The sequence below is a fragment of the Trachypithecus francoisi genome, unplaced genomic scaffold (genome assembly GCF_009764315.1).
Source record: "Trachypithecus francoisi isolate TF-2019V2 unplaced genomic scaffold, Tfra_2.0 Lachesis_group14, whole genome shotgun sequence".
NCBI classification, from domain to species: domain Eukaryota; kingdom Metazoa; phylum Chordata; class Mammalia; order Primates; family Cercopithecidae; genus Trachypithecus; species Trachypithecus francoisi.
Window position 1 is genome coordinate 26,977,639 of NW_022681459.1, and position 14,981 is coordinate 26,992,619.

At 43.5% G+C, this 14,981-nt stretch overlaps 1 protein-coding gene across 1 annotated transcript in view; it reads left to right on the top strand.

Annotated features, from left to right (window-relative positions):
• The window catches only part of IGSF5 (immunoglobulin superfamily member 5), a 30,981-nt gene extending 16,320 nt beyond the window's left edge, over nt 1–14,661 (top strand). The window contains 5 exon segments of the mRNA XM_033234147.1: nt 1,058–1,079; nt 5,260–5,282; nt 5,285–5,347; nt 6,572–6,651; nt 14,569–14,661. Of these exon segments, the coding sequence (XP_033090038.1) occupies nt 1,058–1,079; nt 5,260–5,282; nt 5,285–5,347; nt 6,572–6,651; nt 14,569–14,661 (281 nt within the window).
• Nucleotides 14,662–14,981: the final 320 nt, after the last annotated feature.

A 14,981-nucleotide genomic window follows, 5' to 3' on the forward strand; every position in this document is an offset into this window, starting at 1 on the left:
ACCTAAAGGACATGATGCTAAGTGAAATAAGCCAGACACAGAAAGGCAAGTATTGTATGATCTCCACTATAGGTGGAATCTAAAAAAGCTAAGCTTGTAGAAACAGGAGGTAGAATGGTGGGTGTTACCAGGGAGTGGGAATGGGGGTTGGGGAGATGTTGGTCGAAGGGTCCGAGTTTCAATTAGACAGCAAAAATAAATTCTGTCGATCTACTGTACAGCATGATGACTGTAATTAATTATGATGTATTGTGTATTTGAAAATTGCTAAGAGAATAGATCTTGGATATTCTCACCACAAAATAGCAATGAATATGTGAGATGATGGTTATATGAATTAGCTTGATTTAATCATTTCACAGTGTGTACATAGCTCAAAATAGATTCCTTCTAGTCAGTCTATGAATCCACTGACTAAAAACATTAGCAATTTAATGACAGTTTTTTTTGTTTTGTTTTGTTTTTTGTTGTTGTTGGGGGGGGCGGCACAACTGTATCAGTTGATACTATTGGTACATATGATTGAAAATGTATCTTTGAATTAGAGAAATATGGTAATATTAATATAATAGTGTCTAGTCTGTTAAAACAGTAACACCTACTTTTGAGTTAGTGTAACAATTAAATGAGCTAGTACTTTGTACAGAGCCTGCCTGGTGCTGGCACAGGGTAAGAATTGAATGAAGAGCAGCAGTGATTGGTAACACAGAACATCTCTTCTTGATATATGGAGTCTTTATAGTCTCACTAGTCAAATTCAATATTCACAAAGTAATAAGTAAATACCCCTAGGTATCTGAAATATGGTAAGTACTATATAGTCTATATTTCAGGTACCTAGGAATTATTTATTTTTCTAATAGTTAACAGTGAATTCTACTTTCCTATGCTTGGAAGTCGTTTGATAATTTGGTATGGGAAAACTTAATAATACCCGTTGGATCACAAGTACTAACGTTAAGTCTGTTAAAATAAGGGAGTCTGTAAAAATTAATGGGACTCAATTTTTAGAATAAGTATCCTGATTTTTCTAATGTAATTTTGTTCTCTTCTGCAGGATTTCGTATTCAATTTCAAAGGTAAGTTTGAAACCACATCTATTTTCTGAAAAAAAAAAAAAAATTGAACAACAACAATAATAACAACAATACATACAGACAGCTGTGGGAGTTTTGGATTTATATGATCCAAAATCAAGTACTGAAAGTAGACAATGCTGAAAAACACGTATGCCAATCGCAAACTCATAGGGCAACATTAACTGTGGAATGAAATAGGTGGGTTGCCACTGCCTACCTTTGACTTGCTCTGGTTCACTTAGGGAAATGGAGATTTTCTTAGTGTCTGGCATTTGCAACTCTTTCCACAAGAGGACACTGTGCACCGTGACTGTCATCCTGCCTGCTTTGGGTGCAGGCCAGGGCCACTAGCAGAGGTCCTGCTGGAATTTCTGGGGTAGTGGAGAGCAATAAGCCAAGCGGATGCCTGCAAAACATGTGAAACTGTCCAGGCAGACAAATTAGGCAGTGTTCGGTGCTCATTCAGCCACGGGGAGTGGACAGGACTGAAAAATTCCTTTCCTTCCCAGGCTGCCCAGAAGTTGCTACAAGCACTTTTAAGGTAACTGTGTCAAGGACTTATAATAAGTAGCCGGTAACCCTTTTAAATGTCTGCAATATTAACATAGCCATATGTGCACGAAGGGAAGGGTTTTTTAGACAGCTGTTGTTTCTTGTGGGTAATATAAGAACACATGTAGTTATCAGTATTTTATTAGAATATTTACATTTTTAAGTGCTGAGATTCTAAAACACCCTTTGGCTACATTCTGTGAATGAATGTGCACCATCATCATGTGGCAGAGGCTATCCCTTCTCCCTCTGACCCCTGGCGATCGCGAAGTTTGGAGAGAGGACACCACCAAGCAGCAATCTGAAAATATTCCTCCTTTGAGGCCTGACTTAGGGCAAGGGAAGAGGAAGAAAAATGGACCCTGATAATTATTCTGGCATTTCTCTTGATTGCTACCACTGGCAGAACGGAAGCCTGGACTCTTGGTTCACCATTGTTGACTGTGCCAACATCTTCCATTTCTGTTCTCTGGGGTCTTAGGTGATTTGAAAGCACAGCAAAGTGATCAATAGCTAGTCAGGATAATGGGTAGAGGATAACAACAACTGTAGAATAATGACACTGGGTGCATGAGAAAAGCTAGTGTATCTTGAGTGCCTGATGTATATGCCAGGTACTCACTGCTGCATGCTTTGTAGAGTTTTTTGTCTGAATGTGGACTGGGCAGACCTGACTCAGGGCTTGGGTCCTTCTCTATGCAGCCCTTAAAGTTAGGCGAGACTGCATTAAGCTCCAGAAGGACAATGGGGGTTGCCCACTGGATAATCCAACCCCACTTGCTTTCCCCTTTCATGATGTCCATGGTGCTCGCTCCAGCTGCTCAAGGATTTCTTTTGCATTAAAATAATTAAAATAATATATATATATATAGTTGTATGTTTATTATAGAAAAAAATCAATGCATGTTTATTTTAGAAAAAAGTAAATATAAAGATAGGCACAAGAAATAGTTTTAAAAAAATCACCCACACTTCTATAGTTCCAAAGAAATTATTGGTAACTAACTATGTATGTACCTACATACATAGTTCACGTATATACCCACAGGTATGCACACAAAGCATTTTGTGAAATTTGGATCATAGTAACCATTATTCCATAGCTTGCTCTTTTCACTTGGCACATTCTGAAGATTATTTCTATTAACAAATACTTGCACACAGCATTTTTGTATTATTTGTTTGATAGTTTTAGACAGATATTTATAAGTACAGAAGAAGTATAAGATAGTTTTAGATAGATACAGATAGTACAGAAAAGTGCACAAGTGGCAGGTGCGTAGCTTGATCAGGTTTCACAAAAAGCACAAACGCCTGGGCTTGATGGCTGAAAGTCACAGCTAGAACATCCTCAGCATCCCCAAAGTCCCCTAGACCCCTGTCAAATGGCTGCCTACCCCTCCTCCCCAAAGGTGACATTCTTCTGACGTCTTTCCCACCTCCCCGGAGATGAGGGGCATGTGTCAAGGGTGTCATTTTGTGTGTACCCATTCATGTCTGCCTTCTTGAGCCTCTCACTGTGAGGCTGATCCATACCATGGCACGTGGGTGTCAGTGGTTCATTATTGTGTAATATTACGTTCTGGGCACATACGCAATGCATTTTTACTTTTTGCTTTAAATGGGTGTTTGAATAGTTTTCAGGTTGGGACCATTGCAAACATGAATGCTCCAGCCAGGCATGGTGGCTCACTCCTGTAGTCCCAGCGCTTTGGGAAGTCAAGACGGTGAGGCCCTTGAGCCCAGGAGTTGGAGACCAGCCTGGACAACATGGATACACCCCATTTCCACAAAATGTACAAAATTAGCCTGGTGTGTTGGTGCTTTCCTGTAGTCCCAGATACTCAGGAGGCTGACTTGGGAGGATCCTTTGAGCCCAGGAGGCAGAGGTTACAGCGAGCCGAGATCACACCACTGCACTCCAACCTGGGTGACAGAGTGAGACCTTGTCACCAAGAAACAACAAGAACAACAAAAACGACAACTATTCTGAGTATTATGGTAGGAGTCTTTTGGTGAACATAAGTACTCATTTCTGGTTCTGACCAAACAGAATACAGCTGATCCTCTATATCTGCAGGTTCCACATCCTCTGATTCAACTAACTATGGATCAAAAATATTTGAAAAAAAATAGTAACAGTAAAAAATAATACAAAATAAAGAAGCAGTACAGTATAACAACTATTTGCATAGCATTTACATTGTATTAGGTATTATAAAGAATCGGGAGATGACTCAAAGTATATGGGAGGATGTGTGTAGGTTATATGCATATGCAAATCCTATACCATTTTATATCAGAGGCTTGAGCATTTGCAAATTTTGGTATCTGCAGGGGTCCTGGAATCAATCCCTAACAAATACCAAGGGAGACTGTATCTAGTCCTAAAAGCTGGGCCAGAAGGTAGCATATCTTCAGCTTTAGACGGTGCCACATGTTTCCAAAGAAGGTGTACAGGCTTACACTCCAGCTAGCAGTGTGTGAGAGCTCTCATATGTAATAATTTTGACAGGTGCCATGGAATTCCATTTTAGAGAACTCTCATCATTTATTTAAAAGTCCTCTCTGATTGGGTACTTGGTTGTCTGTGGTTTGCTTTTATAAATAGCTCACAAATCAACATTCTTTCAAGTACATATTTGTACATATCCTTGATTGTTTCCCTAGCATACCTCCTTAGAGGTCAAGTATGACTATTTTAAATTCTTTGGCTATCCATTGCCAGACTTCCTTCCAGCCTCCAAACCCTAGGAGGCTGCACCGACTTTTGCTTTATTTCAGCAGTTGGCACATCTTTTTCCATAAAGGGCTGCATAGTAAATATTTTTAGTTTTGCCAGCCATATGGTCTCTGTCATAAGGACTCAACTCTGCTATTATAACATGACTATGGCTACATGTTTAGGTAGTCGTAGACAATATGTGAGCTGATAGGTGTAACCGTGTTGCAATGAAACTTTATTTACAAAAACAAGGGGTGGGTCAGATATGGTCTGTGGGTCATAGTTTGCTGACTCTTGCTTTATTTGATGAATGGTTTCTGAGAGTTGAGTAGCAACTGGGGAGTGGAGTCCATGGACCATGGTAAACTTTCATCTCTCCCCATAATGGGAATGTGTGAATAGGCGGACGTCAACACCTGCCACACAGTGACAGAGCTATAGGTTGCCTGTGTTAAGTTCCACATATAAGCATACTCTTGAGAGTAACCATGTGAACTACATAGGTATCCATTGCCAATTAACGTTTGGCAATGTTAATGTCAACAATTAACATGAGGCCGGGTGCGGTAGCTCAAGCCTGTAATCCCAGCACTTTGGGAGGCCAAGATGGGCAGATCACGAGGTCAGGAGATCGAGATCATCCTGGCTAACCCGGTGAAACTTGTCTCTACTAAAAAATACAAAAAACTAGCCGGGCAAGGTGGCGGGCGCCTGTAGTCCCAGCTACTCGGGAGGCTGAGGCAGGAGAATGGCGTGAACCCGGGAGGCAGAGCTTGCAGTGAGCGGAGATCCGTCCACTGCACTCCAGCCTGGGCGACAGAGCGAGACTCCGTCTCAAAAAGAAAAAAAACAAAAACAAACAAAAAAAACAATTAACATGAACTTAAAATGGTCTAATTGTAGGAAATCTGAAAAAGAGAAGACAAACAAACTAAGACAGAAAGTGGAAATGAAGACTCTGGCTACAATTCAGATGAACCAAAGACCACAGGTGAGTAGACAAGAGGGGGTGGTGGAAAGACCTGGAAAAGAGAAAGCTGGAAGAAGGGCTGGCTTGCTAGATACCAGCTGCACAGGGAGGACAACTTGACCATGGTTGTTATTATTTTTTGGATAAATTTTAGAAGAAATTCTAGAACTTGGAATATTCTAGGAGTAGGTTAACCGTAAAAATCCAACTATTTGTCTAATGCTTAAAACAAAGTGAGGAAGAACCCTGAAACCTTTAAAAAATTTTGTTTTTTCCCCATGCTTTCTTTTTTGTTTAAAGCCCTCTATATTAAAACATGTGGGAAGGTATTTTAATACATCGGGGGTAACTTCCTCCCAATTTCAAGTAGAGTCAAGTAAGAGATCTGTTCCACTTGAATGTAACAGGGTGTTGGGAATGCTGGAAAACTAGACCCACTCTTGGAGAGTCTTGCTGTAGTATCTCATTTTCTTGCCATGAGACAATACAGAGTGATAATGGGATGAGGCCATTACTAAGACAATGTCACCAGGAAGTAGCAGCAGTCGAGTTTTGAAGGCCGAACACATCCCTCCTCTCCAGGATGAATGGGACACCTGCCCTCACAGGCTGCTGGGAACACCAAATTCCATGGGAAGGTTTTCAGCCAATCAATTCTTACTGAAGGGCCTAAACACCTTCATTTTCCACAAAAATTGGAGCTCTATTTTCAGCAGCCCCATGTTTTTGATTTTACTGTGGCTGCCTCCCATGTGTATTCTAGATTGCATCTTTCAGATTTAAAAAAATTCCAGAGAGCATGGACTGTTTCCTTTGATAATCTGACCACAGCTTCTTGCAGGTTCCTGTGAGTGAATATTTATTCATTAGTATTTTGAGCAATTAATTATCTTGGCAAAAATCATGGCCCAAATCAAACATCTCTGTCTCTTCTATCTCCATTTGTCTGGCATTTATCTTCCTTGATCAGCTATTGAAGCTTTAGATCATTTTTGTCTCTGGGTGAAACTAATGTGTTGAGAAAGAAATTGATTTTGAGTTAGTTTTGCATATTTTTATTTCTTTAAAGAAATAACGTTCTAAAGGGATGGGATCTCAAGGGAATTTAAAACAAGTGTTTATGGTTAAGGATTATACCAGGGGTACTACATAAAAGCAAATGTGTTTCTTTATAAATCAGAATTGTTAGAGCACACAGCTTGGTTTTTGCCACTTAATGACTCTAAAATTGTTCTTTTATTGCAGAAACCGCTTCTCTCCCTCCAAAATCCTGTGAATCTAGTGATGCTGAACAAAGAAGCAGTAGCTGTGGCCCTCCTCGACAGGTGGTTTAGACCGTTTTCCCCCTTTTTGGACTTTTTTGGCTGTTTAAAAATTCTTACCTTGTGGTGGGTGATTCTAAAACGGTGCACGTTGTGTATTCGTGATGGCGGCACGTTGCCTTTCCTCCCCTCCACATCAGTTGGTCAGCGTAGAGAGATGGGGCTGAGACATGGACTGTTTCTTGCCCTCAGTAGCAGTGGCTCCAAGATCAGGGCTGGTTCTGGGTACAGCTCTGGGTTCACATTTTGGGAGGATGTGACTTGCTTTGGGACATATCCGCCTGAGTTGGCATAAGAGTGAGCAGCATATATAATGTGCCATTTGTTCTCGTTGAGCCATGTTCTCCCAGGACTCAAGTCCGTTCTGCTCTGCTGGTTACCCGGCTCCCACGTGGTGCTCATCTGTACTTGGACCCTTGGGGTCTTTGGGCTCATGGAAGGATGTACTGGGTTTGAGGATCAGGACAGAGAAAATGTGGTTTGCTCTGCATGCACGTTCTATGCTGATAAGCTTGAGGGTTGAAAAAATCCTATCACGGTTAGAATTTTAGGGGAGAGAGGAGGAGTCCTTGATGGTTAAGGAATATGGCCAGAATGGCTAAGAGGCTGGAGTTGCCGTTAACCTAGGTAAGGGATGTTATGGGTGGAGCAGTTTAGGGGGAAAGATCAGACATTTAATTTGGAGCTTGTAGATTCTAAGGTCTCTGTTAGATGTCCACATGGAGACGCTGGAAGTGTAGTTAAATTCACCAGTCTGCAGTTCCAGGGAGAGGTACTAGCTATACATACTGGTTGGTTGGTTGGCAATGGTTCAATGGGAACTGTCTTTTCACAGGATGGTTCAGTTAAACAGTCAACTGGCAGCACTGAGAATATAGTATGTTAATTTGCTGATGTAGAGTCAGCACTGGTTATCATACATGAATGAATTAAAGTTCTTTTTTTTTTTTTTTTTTTTGAGGGGAGTCTTGCTCTGTCGCCTAGGCTGGAGTGCAGTGGCACGATCTTGGCTCACTGCAAGCTCCGCCTTCCAGGTTCATGCCATTCTCCTGCCTCAGCCTCCCGAGTAGCTGGGACTACAGGCACCCACCACCACGCTGGGCTAGGTTTTTGTATTTTTAATAGAGACGGGGTTTCACCATGTTAGCCAGGATGGTCTCGATCTCCTGACCTCGTGATCTGCCCGCCTTGGTCTCTCAAAGTGCTGGGATTACAGGTGTGAGCCACCGCGCCCAGCCTAGAGTTCATTTTACATCCCGAATCATAAATTAGGTAGAATATATATAACTAACACCCCTTTCTGACCTGTGCAAATGCAACTTCGAACAAGAAGTATTTCAATGTGATTCTGTGATTTTTGTCCCCAACAAGTATAGATGCTATCTTCTTTTAGCTTTTGGAAAAGGTAAACTTGCAGAGTGGATTTCGGATAGCACACTGGGCCAGATGGGTTGGGTTTGTTCTGTTAGGAGCTGCTTTACCTGAGGGGATGGTGCTCAGCAGGTGCCTGTGCGGCCCCTGATCATTCTTTCTTGGCACAGGTATTTACCTGAGCTTCCACGGAGTTCTGGGAAATAATATTCCTCCCTGCAATTGGGATTCAGCTCAATAACCTACATCTTGCAAGTGATGTGTGTTTTTCAGGCCTGGAGGGAGAAAGGGAGGACTGATTGATGCTCAGTCATGTACTGGGAAACCTAAGTGATACTATTAATATTAGTGTCAACACAGGTAGCCAGACAACAAGACATATGGGGGGCCTGGGGCATAAAGGAAGCTGTGCCTGAGTAACAAATCGTTAGCTCCCGGTACAAGTTCCAGTGACTTTCCTCAGGCTGGGTGTCGGGAAAATGGAGAGGTAATGTTTTTTTCCATCAGGGCTGCTCTCTTTGGCCCTGATGGAAATCTTTTGATGCATTTCATTTGCATATATCTTTTGATGCATTTATTTTGGAGCTGGAAGGGAAGGTGATGCAAACAGGTTTCCTTTAGAAGGACCAGTCTCTGAGTGAGAGGTAGCGGTGGAAGGGAGTAATTGTTGGGCTATGAGGTGGCTGGCTGAGGGCTCTCTCCAGCTCCAAGCACGGACAGCCAAGAGCACATTTAAGCCAACCATGATTTCCACAGCCCTTCTGTGGTTATCTTTGTCTATGAAGTGTGTTTCTATCAGACAAGCCAAAGTGTTCAGGTCTGGTGCTGTGGGGAGGGTATAAGCTGAGAGGAGATTCAGAACAGGGTCATGCCATGTAATTCTCTCTGAAATACATCTAGTCTGAATGAGGAGGAAGGGGAATGTGAGGTGCATTTGGATACCCGAGTGGAGAAGGACGTTTTGGAGCTTGGAGTGATGCTTCTTGATGCTTGTAGTGTTCTTTTGAACATACGCAGGGAGAGAAACTTAAGAGGTTTCTGCTACTGAAACATGTACCCAGCTAAATAATCAATTGGTGGAAAAAGAACAGTGACCCTCGAGGTGCTGAGCCCTGGGGACTGGTAACAGATCCTCGTGTTTCTTATTTCCTGAAGGGTTTGTCGTCTTCTAGGGGAGCTGGGCACCTCATCAGAGAGTGCCAAGGCCCGTAAGAAACAAATCAGGACTCTAGGAAGTTGAATTATCTTTGGCTGGGCTAGAAACTAGTGAGGGTTATTAAATAACTGGATCTTTCTACTCATTGTGGGGGAACTTTAGGACAAAGTCCTAAAGAAGAGGTCTATCTTTGATTATGACCAGAGAAGGACTTTGCAGTCATGGGCCCAGGCACGGCCTCCACGTTGCCCATTTGGAGAGCCTGGATACAGGATGTACCATGGGCCATGTTTCCTGGGAGGCACTTAGAGGAGGAATGAGCAAAATGGGCCACAGGAGAAAGGCTGGGCCTGGGGACACAGCCATTCCCTTCCATTTCCTTGGTCCAGAGAAGACATAGACCTTGTTGTGATCAAGTGGCCACTTGAGAGCTGCCAGAAAGGCGAAGCCACAGCTTGTAGAAGCAGTCAAGGTGACGTTGGCACAGAGGTTCCTTTTAAGAACTTCCCCAGGCCCTGCAGCCCTGCCAGGCCTCTGTCGCCAGGTTCTTGCTGTGTGGGCTGATGAGAACCTCCGAATTCTGAATTCCTTGTTCCAAGGTGTGAAAACAGTGCAACTGTGCCTTCTTTTCTCAAAACTTTCTCCATTCTGCAATAAGCCTTAGTTCCTTATAGGGCCCAGGAGAGGCAGCTGAGAGCTATTCAGAGCGCCATCTCAGTTTTCCTTTCATCCTCCTCTCGGCATGCCTCAGTATGACTCCAATTTGTCAGAGGCTCCCGCGCTGCTGCCGCATGTTTCCCACACACAGGCCTCCCAGGCCCAGAGCTGGGGCCCAGCAGGGCTCCTGCCCGAGAAGCCAGCTTGTTAGAGTTCAGGGTTGTTGACTACAGATTGCACTATTTTGCAGACACCCCGCATGAAGCTCAGGTCCTGAAAAGCCTGTAGATTGGACTGAAAGATCTCAAGCTGTGAGCCAGCCTGACGCAAATGCTTTTCCGATCACGGCTGCTGAAGAGCTAGTTGGGTCAGATAAACGGCCTATCCATGGAGACGCGGCAGGCACAATAGCAACTAAAGCTCCTGCTTTGTCTTAATAGATCGCAGAACAGGATAGTCGGTTTTGTGAACAGAACTGCAACTGCTGATCACATACACTTGCTCTCTGCTCATGCTGCATTCTCCTCTACTGAAACTGGTGATCTGTTAACACTCAGCAATTTCTGGAGGACTTAACTAATGGATGACTGTTGACTACACACAGGCTAGTCCAGCATTTCTAGGTGCTCAATAAACAGTTACTCATTAAAGTGGAGAATACCTTCCATGCCGAGCATTATGCTGTCACGAGCAAGGTACTATAAGGTGCATGCATGTGCAGATAGACAAAGTTCCTTCGCTTTTTTTTTTTTTTTTTGAGATGGAATTTTGCTCTGTCACCCAAGCTAGAGAGCAGTGGTGTGATCTCGGCTCACCGCAACCTCTGCCTCCCGGGTTTAAGCGATTCTCCTGCCCCAGCCTCCCGAGTAGCTGGGATTACAGGTGCCTGCCACCATGCCCAGCTAATTGTATTTTTAGTACAGATGGGGTTTCACCATGTTGTCTAGGCTGGGTTCGAACTCCTAACCTCAGGTGACCTGCCCACCTCAGCCTCCCAAAGTACTGGGATTATAGGCGTGAGACAGCGTGCCCGGCCTTTTAAAACGTTTTTTGAGACATGGTCTTGCTTTCTTGCCCAGGCTGGATTGCAGTGGCACGATCATAGCTCATTGTAACCTTGTACTCCTGGGCTCAAGGGATCCTCTTGCCTCAGCCTCCCGAAGAGCTAGAATTACAGAATTACAGGCACTTGCTACCATGCCTAGCTAATTTTAAACTTTTTTTTTTTTTTTTGTAGGAATGGGGGTCTCACTGTTTGCCCAGGCTGTTCTTAAACTCTTGGCCTGAAGCGATCCTCCCACATGGGCCTCCCAAAGCATTGGGATTACAAGCATGAGCCACTGCACCTGACCCCTGATTCCTTTACTGTTAATCCCAATCGGTTATGACAAAAATATGATTATATCACTATAGATACAACCTAAAAATAGCATCATGTTTTGGGTCATTTAGAAAAGTTAAATAATTTCGTATCAAACTGCCCCTTTGTGACTGGGGGCACTTTGGTTTTCTCCAGGGGTCCATTGCTTCAATACGCCCCCAGGATGGGGAAATTTGATGTGCCAGGGTTGGCCCACAGGTCGCTGATGAGGCCCTTGGGAAGTCCAGATTCATGGTCTTCACCTCTAGACATCAGGACTCAGAGGGCTGAGGAGGTGTTTAAGCAGCTCTGTTTTTTAGGTCAACTCAGTGTGGCTAGACTTAAGGGTTATTGGTTACCTTACAGCAAGAGGTGAATCAGGAGATTTGGAAAAGGAAGAGTGGCAGGTCCCCAAGCACCAGTCTTCCTCCTCCATAACTTCACCCTGCCCGACAGGGACTCAGCGATTTCGCTTTGCTCAGCGTCCTGAGGCCTTCCTAATGGCCTGTACTTACCCACCTGGAGTCGGTGCTACTGGGGTTAGTGGGGCCCGTGTTCTTGCTCTCTCTGCCAGGAGTTAGCTGTATTTCCGCAAGTAGAGAAGTGCCTGTTTTCTCCGGACACTGAGTCTGGAGTCTAGGAGGGCACCCAGCTCAGGGTGGTCTATGGCGTTAGGAGGAGCAGCAGGTTTCCAGGTTACTTGTACCGCCACCTTCAATATGACGACCCTCCAGCTCTCTTCCCTGAGTTGTACACATCTGTGTCTACATCTCAAGGCTGCTGTGGGTCTCTGCATACAGCATCTTTGTCACGAGTCACCCAGCTCAATTGTAACAACATCCAACAGTTACTGAAACAGGAAACTAGAACTTTAATATTTTAGGAAAGGACAGAATTTGCTGCTGCCCCGGCCTCCCTTAACTCCTGCCCCTTTGGCTTCCTTTCAGTTAAGGGCCAGCATGCCCAGAGCACGCGCTGCCGTGGAGACGAGCGAGACAAGATGCAGTGGTGAAGCCGTGTTTTCAAACCTTAGTTATCCCCTGATGCTTTCAGTGCCTGCAATCCTTAGAAAACTTCAGAAAAGTGGGGGCATGTCTCAGGAGCAGTGTCCTGGGAGACCGGCTGGGGTTGGAGTTTTGACCCACCAAAGACCAGGCACCGTGGCCAGGAACTACAGGCACAATGGCTGACATAGGCCAGGTCCTCAGGAGGACGCTGGGTTGTAGACAATGGGAAGAGGCACCAGTTCCTAGAACTCTTGGCCCCCAGGCTGCCTGGAGCTCCCTCTTTTGCTCATCTCCATCTCTAAGCACCCTCTCCTGCCAATTTCTTCCCTGAACATGAGACTTCCTGCTCAAGAAATGGGGCAGTCCTTGTTCTTGCCACCCCCTGGCAGAAACGGTAGATGTATTTCCTGAATTCTCTATTCCAGTTTTCCCAAAGAATGCTTGCTGATCACGGAGGTGCACCCAGTGCCTATAAATACCTCTGCCTTGGTACCCTGCTGGCATAGCAGCAGCTCCCAGTACAGCTCTGTGCCAGGAACACACTGGGTACTTGTTAAAATGCACACTCTTGGGCCTCCGCCAGACTTTCTGGATCAGACTGTCTGGGAGATAGGGCCAAAGAATGAGTATTTTAATCACATTCTCCAGGTGATCTGCTTTGAGGTGATCTGCTTTTTGTCCCAGGGTGAAAACTCCACAGACATGTATAGCATTGTTTCTAAGGGAATGTGTTCTCTGATATCTAGAAGTCTTCCTGCAACTGTGCATTGAGAATTACTTGCACCTTGTGTCCCTGCTCCACTGACCTTGCTGCAAAGCACAGAGAAGAGTTTGAGATGCTTATGGTGGTGCCATGATCAATGCCAAATGAAAGGCCTTGACACCAAATACTCCACTGTCCATGTGGCACCCTACCAGGGACACTCTTATTTAAACCTTCCATATTTTAGATGGGTCCTAAAGCACATTACATTAAACATAAATGAAAAAATAGAATCCTAGACTGTAGAGACTCAATCGTGGATTAAATTGTAAGAAGGGTCAGGAGGAAAAAAAGAGATCGATTTTCAAAACTGGCATATACAATATGACACTTTTCTTCTCTGATTATTTCTCTGATGACTGAATCTACAGTTAGAATATGTAGTACTGACATGGTTTTCTAGACAAGAGTTTCCCTATTGGTTAAATAGAATGAATTTGGGTGTAACTGTAGCTCAAACACATTAGGGTAAAAGTAGTAAGTAAAATTAGAAATTCTTACTAAAATTTATGATCAGTTACTGGGAAAGGCATGCTTTTTTTATTTTTATATGAAGGCAGGGGATTTGCAAATGTTTTGTATTTTAGTGAATATTTAATACAAAGAATCCTCCTTTTCCTCTCTTTGTCCTGTACCTTAACTCACTGTCAGTGTGTTTTTCTGGTTGTTTTAGGAAATTCTCTGTCTCTGTCATTTTCGGAAGGTGGCCATATGAACAACTTGAGACCTGGATCAAGTCTTCCCCACAAATCATCCCCTCATTGAAACAAACAGAAATACATACTTGATAAACTTAGAAAACAGCAATGTTTGCACAGCCCAGCAGTGAAAACAAAAGCAAACAACGCAGGAATCTCTAGCATATTCGCAGCAGAAGGCACACATCTTAAAGCATTGCTGACGTAGTTCCATCTGCTGTCCAGTTTTCTCTATGTCACCGGGAGTCAACAAATTAAAAGCATTAACCAGAGTAATTCTAACCTCAAGACTTGCCAGCATTCCATCGCAATCTGAATAATTTATCATGCCCAGTTACATTATTTAATATGTTAAATGCAGCTTCTGTGCCCTGGAACCTGAGCTGCCATTCTCAGGACTGGCAGGAAAAAGGTGTTGCAAACATTTTAATAGGACAATGTTATGAGACAGGCATTGGCTACTCTGGAGGATTAAATGGTTGGTTTGGGATTACATTTCTGAATGAGAAGAGGAAAGGCTATGTTTCTCCCTGATAGGGAAAGGAGACAGATGGGTGATCTCTCTGGAGTCAGTTCTTCAATTTTGTCCCCCTCCTCTAGAAACAATGCATGTTCTTTAAGAAGTTTAGAAATATTTTATATTTTCATAAAAAATCTAGTCAGTAAAGCAAGAACTTCACAAATCCTGATTCTTGGAATTGGATTGCTCTTTAGGACCTGAACTTGGAAAACTTCTATATTGTGTGTTATCGGAAATAATGCAAGAAAGGAAGAGCTTATTTTAACATTTTTGTTCCTCTCTGTACCTTAATTTTATCTTAACAGATGAGTGAAGCTTCCTTTTCAAGTATGCATTTTACAGTGATCTCAACCCACTAAACTGACTTTTTTTCCTCCTCTGTTGCCAGGAGGCTGATCAATGTCCACCTAGGCCAGCAAGTCATCCACAGGCTTCTTTTAATCTGGCCAGTCCTGAGGTCAGGAATACAATTGTAGTATAGCAAAGACTTCCCCAAGCTCCACTGAGCACTTGGCTGACAATTTACAACACAGTGATGACATCCTTCCTTTCCATCCTGAGACTGGCAGCTCAGCTGCCAACATTACCTGAAGAGGAGATGTCAGAGTCATCAGAACTGATACTTGACAGTGAGAGAAGGAATTGATTTTTCCAGATTTCAAAGTAGAATGTGACTTTTAAGAGGTTTCAAGGTTTTTGTGAATTCCATGAAGTTACTAAGTAAAAGCTGCAAATTCATTATATTTTTCTTTAACACTCAACACTCCTACTTGTGAATCCAACAAATGGTAGATGAAAGTC